Raw genomic sequence first — 22,889 nt, 5'->3', positions numbered from 1 at the left:
AAATTTGATACAGTGGCTGTAAAAATTATTCGTTACTTGCATTTATCTCCTTTAAAGCTCGTTTACTAGACATACTGCAATGAAAGTAACGTAAATAGAAAAAATATAGTGTATAGCATATGTTTTGTATCGGAAGTGCATAACGCTAAAGATTTAACGTACCTGTATGACGTCAGATGAATGAAAGTCGTAAGCAGTTGCTTTCTTGTGACATGCAAAAAGTGTGAGCGTATTAGTACTTCTTGTCACGTCTTCAAACTATTTGCGTGTCCCAAATAAACAACTGCTTACGACTTTACTGAATACCTCTCGTAGATAACAAACGAAAAAGATTACAAAAATCGGGTAATGTTAAATGTAGGCTACTGTAATAACGACCAAATATAACAAGAAAACTACCGTATCCCTTCTACCCCACAGTAAGTAGGCCTATTAAAAACTATCTTCAAGAGTTGGTTGGTTGGTTGTTTCGGGGAAGGAGACCAGACAGCGAGGTCATCGATCTCATCGGATTAGGGAAGGACGGGGAAGGAAGTCGGCCGTGCCCTTTGTAAGGAACCATCCCGGCATTTGCCTGGAGCGATTTAGGGAAATCACGGAAAGCCTAAATCAGGATGGCCGGACGCGGGATTGAACCGTCGTCCTCCCGAATGCGAGTCCAGTGTCTAACCACTGCGCCACCTCGCTCTATCTTCGAGAGTACCTACAATTATTTACTACGAATAATGTTTCACTAACCACGACAACTGCGGAAAACGTGCTAACATCTTGCCTGCGTCAACAGTCAGGCAATAATACTGAAACCAAAATAATGCCTAGTGTTCTGATTCTGGACGAAATAAAGTTTCACGCTATAAAGTCGAGTGAGCGTGGCACAATTATTACAGGAACTTTCCGTTTCCAGCAAGGACTGTCAGATATTGGCTTCAGAAAAGCTTATGATGCTACCAGTATGCACGAACTGTTAAAGAAATAACAGCTTAAAAATGCAGTAAATTGTAATAGGCCTACCTGTTTTGCGTGACTGAAAATATTTAAAAAAACTGACATCTTACAATCAGAGTTTTCTGGCCAAAGTGAAGAACCAAACTTTTTATAGGCGTAACTGAATATTTCGGTTAATATATACCATTAAGAAAGTTGTACCTGGACTTTATTACAAGAGTTACTCATTCCTTCCTGGCATCGTTTACGAACGTCTGCAGAGTGAATTACAGATGTCAAAAACAATACTGTACAATTACTAACGTGTTTACTTCAAACATGTAGGCCTACCGACTTCATCACAAATAGCTTCATTATTTCAACTCGTATTTGAGATCGCAGACGCTAATTACGTTCTAAAACGATAAACTAAATCGAACGTGCATGCGCAACGCATAACAGGTCTCTCAATAATTCAAATACCTATTAATCGTTTCCAAAAGTCCTCTGAACTTCAGTTCAACTCAAAAGCTAACATAGGAAGCGCGAGAGACGTTTGGCAGAAAATGGCACCAAAGCTAATCAACCAATCACGGGCAACTTCACCTATGGCCACTCTCTCCCTATACAGGCTCTCTAGCCTGCAGCAGCCGAACGACGTGGCCAGCGCACGCCACTGGGTACAGAGGCCGGCGCAAGCAACGGCGAGCCGCGGCTTTTACCAGACTCTGCACCTCTGGCCGGAGCGACGCGTTCGGCGGCAGGCGTCGGCAGCGTGCTGCCTTCATCTCCCGAACTGCGCTCGGCACTCGTGGCGACGCGGCTGACGTCGCAGAGCGTATCGACAGGGGGATGCCAGACTACCGCGGCGTGCGCACACACGGCTCGCACGACGCGGGGGCAGCAACCACCGCCGTCCTGGATGTCGCAGACACCTGCCCACTCACACAAGGCGAGGGCAAGGCAGCCTGTGAGCCCACCACGCTGCTGCGGGTCAGGACAGCCGCGTAGGTTAATCCTAAGTCCAGCTGGTCTGTCCTACTAGCTTCGGGGACCGGACTGGTCTGTGGCCATAGCCCCTCTCTATTATCTAAGGCTAGGCGGCCTGTGGTACTACCCGGGCCGCTGTCGCCTGGGGCTTTCGCCCAGCACTAACTAAGGACGAAGGGCCTGTCCTCCTAGCTTCGGGGGCCCTCGCCTGTGACCTCCCGCCGGCCGACCTCTCTGGGTGCCCCAGAGTGCCGGACACAGCATCGTGTCCCATACTCACTCTCCCCCGACCGGCATCGCCAGGGGTAGCGGATGCTGCGTTGCAGATCCGCAGATGGCCGCTTTCATCTTCAGCCGCGGGTCGCGTCGGCCGCAAAACTCGCACTCGAAAACGGGAGTCTTTTCCGGGTCGTGCAGCCTTCTGTATTGGAGGAGAAGGGCCGAGTGGTCCTTATACTCGCCAAAGGTTGGCCTGCCGGCAGCCTTGGTGACGAAGCAGATCCGGCAGCGGAAGACCTCCGTCGGCAGCGTCACCACCAGCTCCATCGTTCAAGTCGCGGACCTGAAACAGAAAAATAAACGCGACCGCTTCACGGTGTAGAAATCGGTCCATTTTAGCCCATGTTAAGTTTATAAGAACAGATTTTTTAGTCATTGAGGTAATACTTGGGAAGGAACGTAGGAGAGGTTCACAGTCGGTAAGGAGAAAATAGCCGCGAAGGTGTAGCTCTACGGCGGCTGCCGGACACCGGAGCATCACACTTCGGGCCGACGTAACTAAGAATTATCTCGGAAATATAAGATCTTGGGTTCTGGCCAAGATGGAGAGAGTCATAATCTTGTGTTTAGCCCCAGTGGAGACCCAGACGTAGCTGGCCGGGGGAAAAAAAGGAAGACGAGCAGAGTGGAAGGCTCATACGTCGCTACCAACTCTGCCGCCGGTGTCGACAGCAAAGGCTGGACACACAGGAGACCGGTCTGCATCTGCCTCCCTGCAGATCGCTGAACCTCGATCGAGGAAGGGCCAGATGGGGCCTGAGCATCTCGCAACCCTCAGTCATAATCGGGAGATAAAGAGGGAGGAAGTATTCAAGGCAGGGCAGGTCCGGCAGTAACACCGGCAGTTGCTACCCTCACAGCAAGGCCGGCCACGTTCCGGAGCCTGCTGCTGAGCCTTCGCCATATTCGGGTGCTGGAAGACCAGTGACTAAAGAAAGTACATCGCATATAAGTGTGTTTTTTATCCGACCTTGCCAGCATTAAGCTGATAAGAACAGATTTTTATTTATCGAGATAATTCTTAGTTACATTTTTACGAAGTATAAATTTAGGAAAAGAATATTCATGACTCTATACAATGCGAGTTTTACAGATTTAGTAAGTTTAGATAAAATTTAGAGAAACGGTTCTAACCGTACTTAAGTATTGTATTACTATTCTAGTTCGTGGGTTAAGCCCACTACTTAAATATTGAGAGACCGCGTTAGGCGCGGGTACTTACGTATGTCATCCTTAAGAGTATTACCGCGATAGGCGCGGCCTTACTTATGTCAGACCACGGTAAGTTGGACCTAATTTAGGGGCTATTTTATTTTTCCATTCTTCTCCGTGCCCTGACAGCACACTGCACATGCACGGCTGCCAGCGGCTGGTGCGCCACGCACGCAGGCGGGTCACACTCAGCAGGACTTCTCCCCTCTGTCCGCCTTGCGGCAGACGTCACTGGGGTGTCGTGGCAGGAGGGCGTTGCTTCCCACGCTGGCTGGAGACTGCCGGGCAGTAGGCACACGTTTGGCGCCGCCTAGCACCGCGCCAACCGAGGTGGGGGCCATATTCGGCGGACACCACGGAGGGAGGGGCACCAGGCAGCACCGCACGCACCGCTACTGACTCGGCACTGCTGCAGTGCGGCGCGAAGATGGTGTAGCGCCGCAGGTCCCGCGTCGTGGAGGAGAATCTCGACACCGACGTCACGAAGGCACCGACCTCGAAGTTCTCCGACGCCTGCAGTCTCGAGGGTCTCGCAGCCTGACGTCAGAGCATGCCACAGCCTAGGGGGACACATACTGGCGGTAGCCAGTAATGTGTTCCATATAAATGTCGCGGGACCACTTGATGGTGTCAGAAACCATCAGCCGCCGCATCAGTTGGCAGTAGCGGCTAGCGATGCCTAGGTGCCGGAGCACTGCATCGTTCTGGCGGTCCCACGCCCCCAGACTGCCGACAACCAGGGCGTCGACAGTGACGGAAAAGCCGCGAGCGGCTAATCCTCGCGCAACGTCGGCGTACTTAATCCTCTTCAGTTGCCGAGCGTTGTCGAGTGCAATCCGCCTATTCTCGAAGGGGATTGTCACATCGACGATGGTCACAGTCTTCGCGGCCTCGTCAGTTATTACGAGGTCCGGACGCAGCCCACTGCTGTCCCCTATGACAGCTTGGTTGATCCTGATGTCAGGAACAGCAGTGTTTCCTCTTCTTGGCCGTCCAGCGACTGCTGCCGCGAGGCGGTTGAGGACCGCGTTGTGGCGATACTGCAGGGCTGCTGAGTGCACCATAGACGCGTTGATCACGTGTGGGAGCGTCTCATTGTTGTGGCCACAGCGTCGGCAGGCTTTGTTGTTGTTTGCCCGCCCATCGAAGCGGCGACAACCGTTCAGAGGCACGCCTCCGAGCCTGGCGCGGTGAATGAAGCGCCAGTCTGCGAAGCGAGTGTATTTGCCTCCCGCCATGAAGTGGTTGGACGCTGTGGACTCCCTGGTGCACTCGAATACCTTCCCCTGGTCAGGTTTTCTGAGTAGGAGGTTGGGCAGGCGCTGCCTCAGACACTCGCGGAGCGTCCGCGAGAGAAGACGTTTGGCGCCCCCTCCCATCCGGACATGTTCGACGCCAGTGTTGGCGGTGCGTCCCACGCTGCCATCATCGTGCTGCGGTCCATCGCCGCCATCTTCGAGGTGTCGTGTAGTCCCAGGCGCCGCCCCCTCCGTGGCCGGCTGCGTCACCCCTCCGATGCCGCCGTGTTCCGCGTCGTCAGCGATGGCGGGTCGGCCGTTGACCTCCACCTGCAACTCAGAGAGCAGTTCACTCCAGCGCCAGGTGACGCCACGCGGCGCTAGGCGCTAGGCGCGTCCACAGTGACTGGATGCCGCCTCCGTCACGTGCGAGGTGACCCTCAGTGCTGCCGCTCAGGTAGGTGGCCAAGTCGGGTCGACTCGGCTCCCTCCCCAGTCGGCGGCGCGCGGCCGTAGATAGAGTGGCCCAGGCGATGTCGCGGACGGTGGCGTCGTCGCAGTGCAGCATGCGGAAGCCGTGGACGATCGTCGAGATGACCGCAGCGTCCGCGAGCGGCGTCAGGCCGCATCCTCCCTCTCCCAGCGCGAGGTACAGCTGTTCAGTGGACGCACGCTGTGGAAGGAAGAGCCATGATTTGACAGCCGCTTTCACTGCCTTGTCGAGTGCATATAGCGGCCCCTTGCGTACCGCTCCGCCCCGCATGACAAAGTCAAGCCTAGGGAGGAGGAAGACACGCACAGCGTCAGTCTTCTGCCAGGGAGCCAGCAGGGAAGCGTCCAGGTGCTGCAAGTCACGTCGAATTGCCGCGATCGCATCCGTTGGCGTCTGCGAGACTTTGTACCCGGTGGGAACGCCAAGATGGAGGTAGGCGTCACCCGCACCGAGCACGGCTGGTTCTCCCCCTTGCAGGGCGAATACCGAGCCTAGTGTCTGCCGACGGCGGATGTGAAGCGTGGCACACTTCGACGGCTTGAAGGTAAGCCCGGCCCACGTCGCCGCCTCACCCACAACATTGAGGAGCGTCTGCATCGCCTCTGAATCCCGCGCCAGAAGCACGATATCGTCCGCATACGCCAGTGCACTCACACTGACGCCGCTAAGCGGAATACCACACTCATTTCTGAGCGAGGTTGCGGCGCGAAGTACCGGCTCGAGCGCGAGGTTAAAGACGATGGGCGACAGTGGACAGCCCTGCTTGACCCCCGCCTGGATCTCTATCTCCTCCGTTAGTCCGTCAGATGTACGGACGCGGGTGGAGCAACCATTGTACATATCGGCAATTAGCTGATGCAATTGCTCTGGCAGTCCCATCCTGCTCAGTACTCCAAGGAGGTGAGCGTGAGGCACTGAACCGAAGGCATTCGCCAGATCAAGCCAAGCAAAGCATGCTTGGCCTCCCCTGCGCCTTGCATCATCAATTGCCGTCTGCACAATGAAGTTGTGCTCGTAGCAGCCTTCAAACGTGCGGAAGCCCTTCTGTTCTGGGGAGAGCAGGTTCAAACGCTCTGCCCAGAGAGAAGTGCGGTCCGCAACGATTGCAGCAAAGAGATTAGAGATGGTAGAGCTCAATGCTAAAGGCCGCCAGTTTGTCACGTCCGAGACGTCCCCTTTCTTGTGGATGAGGACGGTAGTGGATATTTTCCACTGCACCTGAGTCTTCCGCTCATTCCAGCAGCGCGAGAAGATCTTAGCTAGCACGTGGCAGCCAGGATCCTCACGTCGCAAGTCCGAGTAGGTGACTCCGTCTGACCCAGGAGCAGTATTGCTCGCCTTCTGGAGCCGCTGTTGCACCTCTGAGGGGGTGATCGGCGGCAGGACCTCCTCGCTGACATCAGGAGGCGTGGTGGCGGCAAAGTCCGGGACAGCAGCTGGTGCATCTGAAACAGAAAAGTCAGATTTAGCATATACTTTCTTGAAGTGCTCCGTGAGCACGTTGCCATCGATTTGGCAGTACGGCGACGTCTCGCCAAGGACGCGCTGCATCGCCTTGCGCCGGTCCGCGCGGTACAGCTTCTGAATCTCAGACGCTGCATTCGCGTCGTACCGACGCTCGGCGGCCGCCGCGCGCCGTGCGCCACGTCCACCGCGCTGCCCACCGCGGCCGCGTGTAGGGGCAGGGGGAGGGGGATTCGCAGCAGCGTCGGCGCGGCCCTGGCCGCGGTGCGCTGCTGCTGGTGGCCCATCCTGTCGATCTCCGGCTGCCTGGCGTTGTGGCTTCGTCTCGGCGATCTCGGAGATGAAGTCCTCGACGACCGCGACGAATGCGTCCCACGGCTGGTCGTGGGCGCTCTCCAGGGCCGCCAGCCAGCACCGCTGCCTCTCCGTTAGCCGAGCGTCGGCTGGGGCAGGGGAGGGCGGAGCTGCCTCGGTTGCGCCCTGTACGGAGGGTACAGGAGGGTTGGTCAAGTTTGGTGGAGGACAGGAGTTTTGCGGCGGAAGGTTGGGAGTGGGACGGTTGTTACGGCGTCGGCATCTCCTCTTCTTGCTGCCATGTCTCGGAGATGCAGCTGCAGTCCCTCCGTTCACGTCGCGCCGCCCCGTCGTCTGCGTCGGTGGTGGTGCCGTGCTGCCATCTGGCGTGGGTCTCGCAGTGCTGCTTTCAGTCGCCGCGCCGGTGACAGGTGGCGCAGCGGTAGCAGCGGGGGTCGGTGTAGCTTGCGCCGGCCTGGCGCTCGGGTCGGGCGCACCGCGGCTGGTGTTCGCCGCGCCGCCAACAGATGGCCCAGCGGTCGCCCACGCCCTGTCGCCGGAGCGAGATACACGAGGTGTAGCTCGCGCCGGCCGCCCAGACGCGGCCTTGAGATTTACAATTTTGTTTTGGTTTGTGACCGGCCGATGTGACCGAGCGGCTCTAGGCGCTACAGTCTGGAACCGCGAGACCGCTAAGGTCGCAGGTTCGAATCCTGCCTCGGGCATGGATGTGTGTGATGTCCTTAGGTTAGTTAGGTTTAAGTAGTGCTAAGTTCTAGGTGACTGATGACCTCAGATGTTAAGTCCCATAGTCCTCAGTGACATTTGCCATTTTCGTTTGTGTAAACTTCACGAAAATAAATACATTTCTTTCATGTTTTGGTCATATAAGCAATCTTTTACATTCATACATGAACTCCTTAATTACGAAACATTTGTGTTTGTTGGTGATCTTCACTTTGAACAGTTAGTATGAGCTACGTCGTTGTTACGCGATGTACGCTGCGTGTGTCCCTTACACACAAAAAATACAATTCGAAAATTTGTCCGATACATCAAAATAATCGGTTGTGGTCCCACTATAATCTGCTCCAATTTGAACCGAAGGTTTGAGTTATTCTGTGCTTGAACATCTGTTGGCAAGGAGCTGCATTTGTTTTAAAAACGCCATATAAGACTAGACGGTGTTGAAGAGCTGACGCAGCAAATATGCTATCTCAAAACCCTACCCAGTTTCTGAAGCCTTTGGAGAACGTTGCTGAAGGTGGGAATCACAAGCCTCCAACAGTTCACGAGACCACATCTTTACGAAACGCAGTACCAGACCAGATGAATGGCGTTAACAGTGTCTTACAAAATAGAGCAGTTGAGTTTCAAATGGCTGTGGAATTTCTGAAATCGTTACAAAACTTCGTAACATCACAAAGTGGAAAAATGACAGCGAAATACACGATGATGGTAACACGGAGGAAACTGTGGTTCGTGGAAGAGAGATGATCATGACTGATATTTACGTACCAATAGTCAAGTTACGCTGAGAATTTCCTCATTGTATAAACGCTTAAAAGAAAGCTCTTTCCTGTATGGGTTTTTCGCTGAGTTCTGAGTGAAGTCTGTTGCCGAATTTAAGGTAGGTGCCCATAGCAACAAATAGATTCCTTGAAATCTGTTCTGCGGACTTTGAAGTGAATTTTGAAGATGAAGTGGTACATTTTAAGTATTTCATCTGGGAAATTGTTAAAAGTGGAGAAAAAAATTCCAGCTTCGTGGTCATATCAAGACGTGTATTAAAAATCAGATTTCCCAAATGTTGTGAAAGTGTTAAAAATTTATTTATACCTCAGTTACGAACGCTAAAAGGTAGTGAATTTATTCAGAACCAAAACTCCTGTAAATTCGTCATCGATCTTCAATGGTGCAAAGACGGCGGGCATAATGACAATTGAAAACGGTGTCTTGTGGAAAACAGACTAAAAAAATATCATGAAAGTTAGTACTGAAATAAAATTACGGAAAGTAGACGTTAACATATTGGCTGAATAAAACCAATTCTGTTTTACGATTTCAATTTCGAAATGTAACACTGTTTAATGACACCTGTAATTTATTTTCTATAGGGTATTATTAATTATTGTTGTTTGTTTAGTTCAATAAACTGTATTTACTAAATTAATCACTTGGAAAAATTAGGAGTTTCTTAGGAGATCGTTATGGACGGCGGAGAGGGCGTTGCGGCTGCAACAAGATTTATTGGTGAACTGGATTTACTGTGCGAAAACTCATGCAAACTTCTATAACACAATTCAATACTACAGATACTACCATGTTTCATTAAGGATTTGCTGTGCTTTCATACCGCTCCACGCCCTTCAGACGGCTATTCATACACTACAAAAATAGCGATACAAAACGAGCGTGTAACTACTGCAATGAAATCACTTGGCTTTTTATTTCCATGGACGAAACATATCTTAGTTTAATCAATTAAATTCATGTTTCACTGAGTATTGTGTGTTCAATGTGATGCGTTATGTGGAATTTCAATAGTGTAGCAAACGTGTACGTGCACAGAGTTGAGTTGATAGCCGCCAACACGAGTCACACTTAGGTGGTGTTTCTCAACTGCTAAACGAGATGGCAGCACGGACAGCCCGCAAAGAGTACTGTGGCCGATGTGCAGTGAGGAAATTTCGGCCGGTGTGCGCACGCCATGCAATCTTTCTTAAACGATTTTATAGAAATTATTCAGTAAAAAAAAAAAAATCTTTTTGCGTTACTTATACCTTTACATGTCAGATCCACTATGCCGTGTCCAGAAATTCGTCAATGGTCATAGTTATCGTGATATTTGCGCTTACGTAATACACTGCGTAAATTTCAAAAAAAGTTTGCAACGAAAATCAGGGGTTTCTATGATTTTGCCTTTGGTGCATATTACATTATATTTTATTGCGTCGGAAATTTAACTAACATACTAAATCTTTCTATAGACTTGGGTAGAGGTCTTGATCATTACCAACCTCGACAAAATTGATCTGACATAACACACCCATTTGCGATCACGCAAGCCAGCGATAAAGCCAGAACGAAATATCCAGAACATTCCTCATAATTCATAAGCTGTTTGAGGTATCAAAATGATCTTTTTGCAAAAGATAGCACGCTGAGAGGAGACTATTTTTTCATATGGTAATACAAAATTTCAGATTTAGCATGTTATTCCACTCACTACAGACCTTTTCGATGGAACTACGTAATTATTTATAAGGGCCATCGATAGCTGATGAAACGAGAAATACTGTGGATTTTGGATCAACATTACTGAAGACCTTACAGAGGATGTGCTTTCTCATAAGCTATTGACCTTACTTTTCCACCATTCGTCACTTAAAATTAATAAACCACTGTTTCAGAATTTTGTAGTAGTCTACACAACAAGTAGCATGTGCGCCAAAATATTATCTCAAATGTGCTATGGCAAAAGAAGCAAATTTTAGCATGACAATAAAAGAAATGAGTTTCCTCCCCCTTACCCAGTGTGGCTAGTGTCTCAAAATCAGAAGTAGGTCTGGCAGTTGGCTGAAACAGGAATGTAGAACCTTGACTCCCCTCGCTCGCCACATTTGCGGCGCTGTATTGAATTCAACAAATATCGTTTCTTTTTGCATTACAGTGCGGTCATTGTAGTTATGGGATAATGATATGCACATATACAAATGGCGGTAATATCGTGTACACAACATTTTTCCAACAACAGTTAGCGTCACCAATTCCCATTTCTACCACAGGGAGACCAGATGTACGAAATCAGAAACTGAAATGAATCTATGTTTTGTGGAAACTTTAGTTAACACTACCTTTATGTACTAGATTTGTGTTCAAATACTTTGTTTACACTACAACTACGCAGCTCACAGTACCATTCTGTTGACACTCACTCAAATAAGAACTCTTCTATTAGTAATAGAGCAAATATTTTATTTTTTGTGGTTGCTACATCCAAACAAATGAGGAAAATGATTTCTAGTTTTGCGTTTTAATTTCAAACATTGAAACTTTGTTTTAATTTCGTCTGTAAATACAATAATCTTTTTAGAATTTGTGTGAAAATTTTGCAGTGTATTACATGTAGTGACGTAACGTGCGATTCTTACAGTCTAACACTAAACTTGTGAACATTGTGACCTGAAGCAATAGACAATGCACAAAAAAGTGCGAGTGACAAACTCCTTGCTATATGAAAGCGTTGCATAGTACCAAACACAGAACTTTATTTATTCAGTATGACCACATTTATTCTCCATTTTTTTATGCTGCACGTTACTTAAAAACGTGCTGTTTCAAAATATACGGGATATTTAACAAAAAACGGGACAGTGTACGATCATTACTCTCTTCGTCGAAACAATGGGACGCTTAAGCTAAATGATAATCACATAAAATATAGGGCATCTGGTCACCCAGTTCAACCTCACCCCTTCTTCAGTCACAACAGGCAATCCTACCCCCTCGCTATTACGCACCAGTCCTCCATGCTTATACCGTCACATTCGTACCTTCCCCACGGCCGACCTTTCCCCCACAACAGACTCCTTAACTTAGGGCACGTCTTCCCGGTTCTTAATGCTAGGAAAGTGCTTTTTTTTTAATATCAGTGTTTCGGCATAAAGTTTTACATGTTTTTAAACGTGCGCTAACTGTGCTTCGTTTTACCTTTTATTGTTACTGTTTCAAACAGATAGTGGAAGAGGTACTTCTAAATTATTTCTAAAAATTACGATTTTGTTTTTCACCTCTACGAAGTTTCAGATTCAATGTAAATATCTCCCCAACTTATTTTCCGTTTCTTTTTCACGTCATTTAATTTTTGTCAATCAGCTGATTCAAATCAGTACTTTAATTGCCACTGAAACTTTGTGAAGATGTGAATTATCTTGAAGAAAGATGAGTTTTTATTTTCTTTTGTAATTCACGCCTCATCTTAATATGTTTATCATCTCTCACTCTCGCACTACCAAATGCTATTAAGCACTATCGTTTTACTCTTTGCAGGTTAATCAATATAAAGAATCCATTTTGTGTACCATACCTGTAAACACTCACAATTCAGGCTTTTTTGACAGTTGAAACCGATTTCATCCTTTCGCTGCAAAATCATCAGCCTCGACTTAGTATTTTGATTGGTCTACATTTCTGACAGCAAGTGAGGTGGTGCAGTGATTAGCACACTGTACTCGTATTCTGGAGGATGACGGCTCAAATACCTGTCTGGCCATTCAGATTTACGTTTTAAGTAATTCAGGGGTACTTCTCCAAGTAAATGTCAGAACTGTTACTTTGAAAAAGGAACAACCTACTTCCTTCCATATCCTTTCGAAATCAGGCTTGTGCTCCTCCTTTCATGACCGCAGTGTTGAGAGAATGTTAAACACAATTCTTCCGTTCTTCATTTGTGATGCATCCTTGTCTTATTCACAGAAACAAACTGAAATACAAAAACATTTAATTCTCTTTAAAATGTCCCAAAAATACTGAGAAATAAACTTCGGTTTTAACTTCAGTAAGAAGTAACATTTTTCACGATCATTTTACGCAAAGCTTTCTACTAGTTAATTATTTATATAAAATGTACTGCACTCATCTGACGTGTTGATGGCATTAGGTATTTCACAGAGCTGTAACTGCTGATCGTAGAGGTCATATATGGCACTTTTTCAATGTTTTAATCCAGAGATAGCCCTAACCTATCGGTTGCAGAGATGTGCGCACTTCCATAGCATTCCCAGCTGATGTTCATGCTAGGAAGACAAGCTAATCCAGCTTTAGTCTTCAAAAATATAACAGGGGTCTTTATTTTGTTTTATGATTTACACAGAAAGACATGTTTTAGAATCTTCATTTATTATCACACATAAAAGACTAAAGAATAATCCGTTATTCAACTTTAAAATAAAAATATTTTCAGTTAAACGTTGAGTCTGAAGTGTGAGGATGAGTGTCACTCATGTAACACTGAACTGTTGTCCATGTCTGCTTGTAAAATAAAATTTATGATAAGGCAGGTTTGGGCATAAATGTCTAATTAGCTTAGGGGAGAATGGTGCACTCAGCCATCGGTGCTCTGTGTGATGGATGCCCACAGAACACCTCCCTCCCCATATTCCTCCACCTCACACTTCATGTAGCGCGGCTGTTTTCACGTGTTGTTGCAGTTTTGAAACGTGCTACAAGTGAATCACGCTGAAGAGTGGCTACATTCGAATTGAGCTGTCCATTCCTTAACTGTTTACAATAAAACAGTGCACTCTGTATATTTCCTCATCGCCTTTGGATGTATTACGGTTGGTGATAAACTATTCAAAATGAAGACATTCGAGATGGTGCAGACTTTCAGTTTATCTATTCGGTCGAAATATATATAGCAACGCAGCTTCAGAAAGTTAATATGTATGAAATAGTTTCACAAATCAGATTGACAATTGATGTACGTTATTGTGCAATATAAAGAAAAATATCAACAAATTCATTGATATCACTTCCGTCTCTGTATCCAACGAAGAAATTTCGCACCTCAGATACGTATACAGCCAACATAAAAATTGTACGATGCGGTGGAGGCAATAGAAAAGGACAGAATGACATGTTACACCACCCTTCTTTTCTTCAGACATAAAACACACTCAGTAGCTGTACTGGGTGGTGTTTTATACACTACTGGCCGTTAAAATTGCTACACCAAGAAGAAATGCAGATGATAAACGGGTATTCATTGGACAAATATATTATGCTAGAACTGACATGTGATTACATTTTCACGCAATTTGGGTGCATAGATCCTGAGAAATCAGTACCCAGAACAACCACCTCTGGCCGTAATAACGACCTTGATATGCCTGGGCATTGAGTCAAACAGAGCTTGGATGGCGTGTACAGGTACAGCTGCCCATGCAGCTTCAACACGATACCACAGTTCATCAGGAGTAGTGACTGGCGTATTGTGAAGAGCCAGCTGCTCGGCCACCGTTGACCAGACGTTTTCAATTGGTGAGAGATCTGGATAATGTGCTGGCCAGGCAGTAATCGAACATTTTCTGTACCCAGAAATGCCCGTACAGGACCTGCAACATGCGGTCGTGCATTATCCTGCTGAAATGTATGGTTTCGCAGATATCGAATGAAGGGTACAGCCACGGGTCGTAACAAATCTGAAATGTAACGTCCACTGTTCAAAGCGCCGTCAATGCGAACAAGAGGTGACCGAGACGTGTAACCAGTGGCACCCCATACCATCACGCCGGATGCTACGCCAGTATGGCTGTAAATAGAACCTGGATTCATCCGAATACATGACGTTTTGTCATTCGTGCACCCAGGTTCGTCGTTGAGTACACCATCGCAGGCACTCCTGTCTGTGATGCTGCATCAAGGGTAACCGCAGCCATGGTCTCCGAGCTGATAGTCTATGCTGCTGCAAACGTCGTCGAACTGTTCGTGCAGATGGTTTTTGTCTTGCAAACGTCCCCATCTGTTGACTCAGGGATCGAGACGTGGCTGCACGATCCGTTACAGCCATGCTGATACGATGCCTGTCATCTCGACTGCTAGTGGTACGAGGCCGTTGGGATCCAACACGGCGTTCCGTATTAACCTCCTGAACCCACCGATTCAATATTCCGCTAACAGGTATTGGACCTCGACCAACGCGAGCGGCAATGTCGCGATACGATAAACCGCAATCGTGATAGGCTACAATCCGACCTTTATCAAAGTCGGAAACGTGATGGTACGCATTTCTCCTCCTTACATGAGGCATCACAACAACGTTTCACCAGGCGACGGCGGTCAACTGCTGTTTGTGTATGAGAAATCGGTTGGAAACTTTCCGCATGTCAGCACGTTGTAGGTGTCGCCACCGGCGCCAACCTAGTGTGAATGCTCTGAAAAGCTAATCACTTGCATATCACAGCATCTTCTTCATGTCGGTTATATTTCGCATCTGTAGCACGTCATCTTCGTGATGTAGCAATTTTAATGGCCAGTAGTGTATAATAACACATGTACATGAAAGGTGTGGTGTCAGGCAATCGGTGATGGTTAGCACCTGTGACACTGAATCTGGATTTACATCCGGATCTACGTCTGTACAGTGTGTGGAAGAAGGTATTTGGAGCACGGATAGGATATTCCTTGTTACCCGCTATGAGCCTCTACAGCTGAGAGGGCGACCTGCCTTTATGTTCCCGGTGCCGCAAGGGATTTTCCCTTTGTGAGAGGGCTGGAATTAAAGAGCTACTGGAATGAGGAGTAGCGGCCCCCAGCTCAGCAAAGTCTACAATGGGCGGAAGAGTGGTGTGCTGAAACCCCACACACCTTAATACCGCATCCAAATGGCACCATAGGCTGAGGATGGCATTGTGGCCGGTCTGAGGCAAGAACAGTGGATCTTTCCTGTTCAAATGGTTCAAATGGCTCTGAGCACTATGGGACTCAACTGCTGTGGTCATCAGTCCCCTAGAACTTAAAACTACTTAAACCTAACTAACCTAAGGACATCACACACATCCATGCCCGAGGCAGGATTCGAACCTGCGACCGCAGCAGTCGCACGGTTCCGGACTGTGCGCCTAGAACCGCGAGACCACCGAGGCCGGCGATCTTTCCTGTCTGCCATGTTTGCATTCATGAGTGGTGTGTAGGAAGATCGACTGTTGGTAAACTTCTGTACGAGTTTTAATGTCATTTTACCGCCATGGTGATTTTGCTAAATATGCAAGGCATTTTCGGAAAGTAATTGTACTAAATGTTTATTTTTTTCTGAAAAAATACAGGACATCGTTAATAAATTTCTTGACTACTTTTTCACATAGTCGCCGTCCTGTTCAATGCAAGTAGTGAGCCGTGGCACAAGCGTCTTTGTGGCATCCTCGAAGAACTCTCACTTCAGAACCTCTTTCTGCACCTGCTTGTCGGTTAAAAAATTTAATGCCATTCACGTGTGGTTTCAAAATGGCTCTGAGCACAATGGGACTTACTGCTGAGGTCATCAGCCCCCTAGAACTTAGAACTACTTAAACGCAACTAACCTACAGATATCACACACATCCATGCCCGAGGCAGGATTCGAACCTGCGACCGTAGCGGTCGCGCGGTTCCAGACTGTAGCGCCTATAACAGCTCGGCCACCTCGGCAGGCCGTGTGGCTTCAAGGAGATGAAAAGATAACCTGAAGGCGCGAAATCAGGGGCTCTGGAAGAGGGCTCAAACATCCCAACCAGGTGAGTCCATGGGCACTTTGGTGGCTAAGACTGTGTGAGGACAGGCGTTGTCGTGTAACAGGCACACTCCTCCCGTTAGCACTGCCCTCCTTCTGTTTTGGATACTCCTTTGAGTTTTCTTAGGGTCTCACAAAATCGTTGCGCATTGACGGTCTCCCCCTGAGGCAGAAATTCGACCCAAATGGTACCTTTTCGGTTCCCAAACATTGAGGCCATAATTTTTTCCCGAAATTGTTGTTTTGAATATTTTGGAAAATGAGGAATTAGTGTGGCGCCACTATGAGACTGTTTCAGGCGTGTAATGAGCCACCCACGTTTCATTTCCAGTCACAATAGCGCTCAGTAATTCCTATCGTTTCAGTTTACGTCGCTCAAGAAACCTGATGGCGCTACTGACCCACTTCTTCCGATGCTGCTCTGAAAGATATCTTGCGCACAGTTTCCGATGTTGTTGTTGTGGTCTTCAGCCCTGAGACTATTTTGATGCAGCTCTCCATGCTACTCTATCCTGTACAAGCTTCTTGATCTCCCAGTACCTATTGCAACCTACATCCTTCTGAATCTGCTTAGTGTATTCATCTCTTCGATTCCCTCTACGATTTTTACCCTCCACGCTGCCCTCAAATGCTAAATTCGTGACCCCTTGATGCCTCAGAACATGCCCTACCAACCGGTCCCTTCTTCTTGTCAAGTTGTGCCACGAACTCCTCTTCTCCCCAATTCTGTTCAATACCTCATTAGTTATGTGATCTACCCATCTAATCTTCAGCATTCTTCTGTAGCACCACATTTCGAAAGCTTCTATCCTCTTCTCGTCCAAACTAGTTATCGTCCATGTTCCACTTCCATACAAATACTTTCAAAAACTACTTCCTGACACTTAAATCTATGCTCGACATAAACAAATTTCTCTTCTTCAGAAACGCTTTCCTTGCCATTGCCAGTCTACATTTTATATCTTCTCTACTTCGACCATCATCAGTTATTTTGCTCCCCAAATAGCAAAACTCCTTTACTACTTTAAGTGTCTCATTTCCTAATCTAATTCCCTTAATTCGACTACATTCCATTATCCTCGTTTTGCTTTTTGTTGATGTTCATCTTATACCCTCCTTTCAAGACACTGTCCATTCCGTTCAACTGCTCTTCCAAGTCCTTTGCTGTCTCTGACAAAATTACAGTGTCATCGGTGAACCTCAAAGTTTTTATTTCTTCTCCATGGATTGTAATACCTACTCCGAATTTTTCTTGTGCTTCCTTTACTGCTTGCTCAATATACAGATTGAATAACATCGCGCAGAGGCTACAACCTTGTCTCACTCCCTTCCCAACCGCTGCTTCCCTTTCATGCCCCTCGACTCTCATAACTGCCATCTGGTTTCTGTACAAATTGTAAATAGCCTTTCGCTCCCTGTATTTTGCCTCTGCCACCTCCAGAATTTGAAAGAGAGTATTCCAGTCAACACTGTCAAAAGTTTTCTCTAAGTCTACAAATGCTAGAAACGTAGGTTTGCCTTTCCATAATCTCTTTTCTAAGATAAGTCGTAGGGTCAGTATTGCCTCACGTGTTCCAACATTTCTACGGAATCCAAACTGATCTTCGCCGAGGTCGGCTTCTACCAGTTTTTCCATTTGTGACTCGGCAGTCTCCATGAAGAGTTATTTCGATGTTATGCACCATCTCATCAGTCGAAATGGAAGGTCTTCCACTCCTCTGTTTCTCATGAACGTGTGTTCCACCTCCTCTAAACTCCGTGCAAAATTTTTGGAAATTTGTGGTAAGGTCTTATGGGACCAAACTGCTGACGTCATCGGTCCCTAAGCTTACACACTACTTTATGTAACTTAAACGAACTTACGCTAAGGACAAAACACACACCCATGTCCGATGGAGGACTCTAACCTCCGACGAGGGGGAGCAGCGCGAACCGTGACGAGGCGCCCGAGACCACACGGCTACTCGGCGCGGCCTAAACACCGTGCACCACGATAATACACTTGCTCTGTTCATAACCCCTTCGGCGTAAACATTTCAGCGGTGTTATTCCTCACGCGAGTAGGAAGTGGGTCACACGAAGTGGCTCGCACTTGGCGAGATTTTTATCGGCATCTGTCAAGCAAGTGGACACTAAAACGGCAGTTTACATACTACCGTGCTCCTGCGATGCTCGCTGTTGTCAGGGGATTCCCTCTACCACTCAGTCTTGCAAACCTTAAAAATTCTAAAAACCACAGTCCGTTATGGTAACAGTACACTTACTTTCTGGACATGCCTCGTATGTGCGTTGAAGAAGTACGTTCCCAGAGTGAGATTTTCACTCTGCAGCGGTGTATGCGCTGATATGAAACTTCCTGGCGGATTAAAACTGTGTGCCAGACCGAGACTCGAACTCGGGACTTTTGCCTTTCGCGGGCAAGTGCTCTACAATCTGAGCTAACCAAGCACGACTCACTGCCCGTCCTCACAGCTTTACTTCTCCCAGTATCTCATCTCGAAGGGGAGTTTCTGTAAAGTTTGGAAGGTGTAGACGAGATATTGGCAGAAGTAAAGCTGTGAGGACGGGCAGTGAGTCGTGCTTGGTTAGCTCAGATTGTAGAGCACTTGCCCGTGAAAGGGAAAGGTTCCGAGTTCGAGTCTCGGTACGGCACACAGTTTTAATCTGACAGGAAGTTTCGAAGAAGTACGTTGCCCGACCCTTCTCGGAATATACACCTACGAAATTTTGACCCTAAATCTCACCGACGTGTACAACGTGTATCTCTTAGCGTCTTCCACTAGGGTTTGTTGAGCATCTCCGCATCACTACGACACTTACTAACCAACACTTAATGCAGTCCAGCGCTCTGCTTTGAATCTTCTTTATCTCATCTACTGATGCTAACTAGTAAGAGTCCCACACTGACGAGCGATTCTAGAAAATCGTCTGAACGAGTGATTTGTAAGCCACTTCTTTTGTGGATGGAGTACCCCCATCAATCAAAAAGTCTAGAGACTGACTTTATTAAAAAATAGAGAAAAGTTAAGATGGTGGTTTCAATACTTCAAGTGTTCCACATAATCTCCCCTCACTACGATTCACGGAACATTCATACAACCATGTGGATCTGTCAATGTTCTTCCTTGGGATGTTGTTCAGTTCGTCACACTGGCTTGACTGTCGGTTATGCCATCAAAGCTTTGACCCTTCATGTGAATTTCTGCACTTTGTAGTAGGTTCATGTTGATAATATCAAGTCACTTCACCCATGATGCCTTTTTTCCAGAAAAGACTATGCTCATTCTGGAAAAAGTTTCGTTTAGAGATGTTCAGTGCGCGTTGCTTCATTGCGATTTATGACAAGACAACGCTGACACAGCACGACCGTACATCCACTGCACAGCACCGCCAGCTCACAACTTACTGGTCGAAAACACATCTCTTGTTTACAGTTGTTCATCCAGCTCCCACCATAGTCACAGCCCTAACGTCGCCTACACACTGAGGTGACAGGAGTCATGGGATAGCGATAAGCACATGTACTACTACAGATCATATGCATGGTATATCGGATTTCGTAAATCGTTAGGGAATTCAGTATTCCGAGATCCGCAGTGCCAAGTGTGTGTCGAGAACATCAAATTTCAGGCATTACTTCTCACGAGGGAGAGTCGGAAAGCGTCGGATGCTCTTTAAGACTAATGGCAGATACTGTTGTCTGTACCAAAGTATCAACGCCAAAACATAGTAAGAATCTGCTGAACGACCTGGCAGAGAATTGATGAATGGTCCAGGCTCTGGAAGTTGACCCTGAACGTAAACAAATGTAACATATTGTACATACATAGTAAAAGAAATCCACTACTGTACAGCTACACTATTGAAGACAAATGGCTGGAGACAGGATCTGCCGTAGAACATCTAGGTGTAACTATCCAGATCGACCACATAGAACACACAGTCGGAAAAGCCGACAGAAAACTCATATTCTTCGGAAGAATCTTAATGAAATGTAACTCATCCACGAAAGAAGTGGCTTATAAGGCGCTTGTTCGCCCGATTCTTGAGTATTGTTCATCGATCTGTGATCCCTATCGGGTAGGACTGATAGAGAGACAAAGAAGATCCAACGAAGAGCGGCGGGATCGTTTAGATGGCGAGACAGAGTTACGGAGATGCTAAACAAACTCCACTGGCAGACGTTACAAGAGACGTTGTGCATCGTGGGAGATTACAAGTGAAATTTCGGGACAGCACTTTTCAGGAAAAGTCGGACAATGTATTACTTCCCCCCCACACACACATCTCGCGTATTGACCACGATGAGAAAACTCGAGAAATTAGAGCCAATACAGAAGCTTACCGACAATCATTCATCCCAGGCACTATTCACGGGTGGAACAGGGTTGGAGGGATCGGATAGTGGTACCCAAAGTATCCCCCACCACACACCATTAGGTGGCTTGCGGAGTATGATATAGATGTAGACGGACAACGCAGTGGCCAAAGGCGATCACTTAAAGGCCGAGAGCAGCAGGATTTGCGTAGAGTTGTCAGTGCTAACAGACAAGCAACACATTTTGAAATAACCGCAGAAATCAATGTGGGACGTACGACGAACGTACCCATTAGGACAGCGTGCCGAAATATGGCGTTAACGGGCTATGGCAGCAGAAGACCGACGCGAGTGCCTTTGCTAACAGCACATCATCGACTGTAGCACCCCTCCTGGGCTCATGACCGTATCGGTTCGACCCTTGACGACTGCCGGCCGATGTGGCCGAGCGGTTCTAGGCGCTTTAGTCAGGAACCGCGCTGCTGCTACGGTCGCTGGTTCGAATCCTGCCTCGGGCATAGATGTGTGTGATGTCCTTAGGATAGTTAGGTTTAAGTAGTTCTAAGTCTCGGGGACTGATGACCTCAGATGTTTAAGTCCCATAGTGCTTAGAGCCATTTGATTTGAACCTTGACGACTGGAAAACGGTGTCCTTGTCGAAGGATTCCCGCTTTCAGATGAGAGAGCTAATCGTAGAGTTCAAGTGTGGCGGAGACACAAAATCAAGAACCCAAGTTGTCAACAAGGCATTGTGCAAGCAGTTGGTGGCCCCATGATGGTGTGGGTTGTCTATACGTGGAATGGACTGGGTCCTGTGGTCCAAGTGAACCCATCATTGAGTGGAAATGATTAAGTTCGGCCATTTGGTAACCATTTGCAGCCAAACAACGATGTAATTTTTATGGATGTCAGCGGTCCACAAATTGTTCACAGTTTGTCTGAAGAGCATTCTGGATAATTCGAGCGAACTGTTTGGCGACACAGATCGACAGACCTAAATCCCATCGAATATTATGGAACATAATCGAGAGGCAAGTTCGCGCACAAAATAATGCACCGGCGAAACTTACGCAGTTACGTACGATCATAGAGGCAGCATGTGTCAGCGAATTGTTGAGTCCATGCCACGTCGAGCTGCAGCACTACGCCGGGCGAAAGGATGTCCGACACGTTGGGGCGAGGTATCCCATGACTTCTGTCGCCACACTGTAAGCCAAGAATGAAATTCGTACATCCATAGATGAAATGGAGGACCGTGGGACGTCAGCTGGTATAAATTTATATCAAAAATGAAGAAATTCCTCCAGCTGTATTTTAAGGTGTCGATTTTATTTTGACAACTAGTTTCAACGTTGTAACAACGTCATCTTCTGGCCCATACACTTGTTGACGTCAACTTCATGCGGCTGATACTAGAAGTCAGTGGTGAGATACGGACGTGCTCCGTATGGAAGGTAACACTGGCCACACAGACATGCCTTGCGCAGAACTATTTCCAGTTCCAAGGGACTCTTTATAAACAATTAGATGGCTTAGCTATGGGTTCCCCTCTTAGTCCACTGTTGGCTAAAATATTTATGGACCATTTTGAACAAAATTTTCTAAAAATAGAGCCTTTGAGTGCAAACATCAAATACTGGTTTAGATATGTAGATGATGTCCTGTGTGTGTGGACTGGTGCTAAAAGACAACTCAACACATTCTTGAAAAACCTAAACAGTCAACTTAAAAATATCCAGTTCACTATGGAGATTGGCAATAAATCCATAAACTTCTTAGATCTCACCATTGACATCAGTACACACACACACACACACACACACACACACACACACACACACACACACACACACACACACACACTGTTTCAAAATTTACATAAAAACAACTACTACAGACACAGTAATACCTTCTTGCTCTCAACATCCCATAGCTCACAAACATGCAGCTTTTCACTCAATGGTACACCGTCTCATATCTATCCCCATGTCCAGAGATGATTTTAAAGCAGAGTTAGATACAATAAAATTTATTGCCACAGCCAATGGCTACAATCGAGTTCTTATTGACCACATCTTGCACAGGAAACAAAAACGGAAAATTATACCCACCCTCTATGCCCCACCTGCTTCCCCATCCACTGTCTGCAAGAAATCGTGTACACTACCATTTCTAGGTCAGGTATCACAGATTGTAGTCAAAGCACTGAAATCCTGCTAAATATAGGCTTTCCTACTATGTCAGGAACACGACAGTCCAGTGTGTTTTTAATAGCAGAGACAAGATCCAGTTATTAGCCAACAGTGGGGTATACAAAATCACCTGTTCTGATTATGACAAATTTTACATTGGTCAGTCAGGCAGAGACATACCAACTAGGCTGGCAGAACATGAACGCAGCTGGAG

General features: G+C 47.1%; 1 protein-coding gene across 1 annotated transcript; it reads right to left on the bottom strand.

The window, feature by feature from the left end:
• Positions 1-3,965: 3,965 nt before the first annotated feature.
• Positions 3,966-6,687, bottom strand: LOC126471305 (uncharacterized). Its single transcript, XM_050099427.1, has 2 exons — positions 5,074-6,687; positions 3,966-4,973 (listed from the first exon to the last, which is right to left on the bottom strand). The coding sequence occupies exons 1-2, from the start codon at positions 6,685-6,687 to the stop codon at positions 3,966-3,968; spliced, it is 2,622 nt and encodes an 873-aa protein (XP_049955384.1).
• Positions 6,688-22,889: the final 16,202 nt, after the last annotated feature.

The sequence above is a fragment of the Schistocerca serialis genome, chromosome 3, assembly GCF_023864345.2.
Source record: "Schistocerca serialis cubense isolate TAMUIC-IGC-003099 chromosome 3, iqSchSeri2.2, whole genome shotgun sequence".
Lineage (NCBI taxonomy): Eukaryota > Metazoa > Arthropoda > Insecta > Orthoptera > Acrididae > Schistocerca > Schistocerca serialis.
This window is presented reverse-complemented; position numbering and strand designations above follow the sequence as displayed.

What these genes read in the sequence shown, in the direction of transcription:
- LOC126471305 (XM_050099427.1), bottom strand. Translation starts at nt 6,687, where the DNA reads ATGCAGCGCGTCCTTGGCGAGACGTCGCCGTACTGCCAAATCGATGGC. An exon ending in GCAGCACTGAGGGTCACCTC is followed by an intron (nt 4,974 to 5,073) that starts GCACGTGACGGA and finishes TCTGAGTTGCAG; the next exon opens with GTGGAGGTCAACGGCCGACC.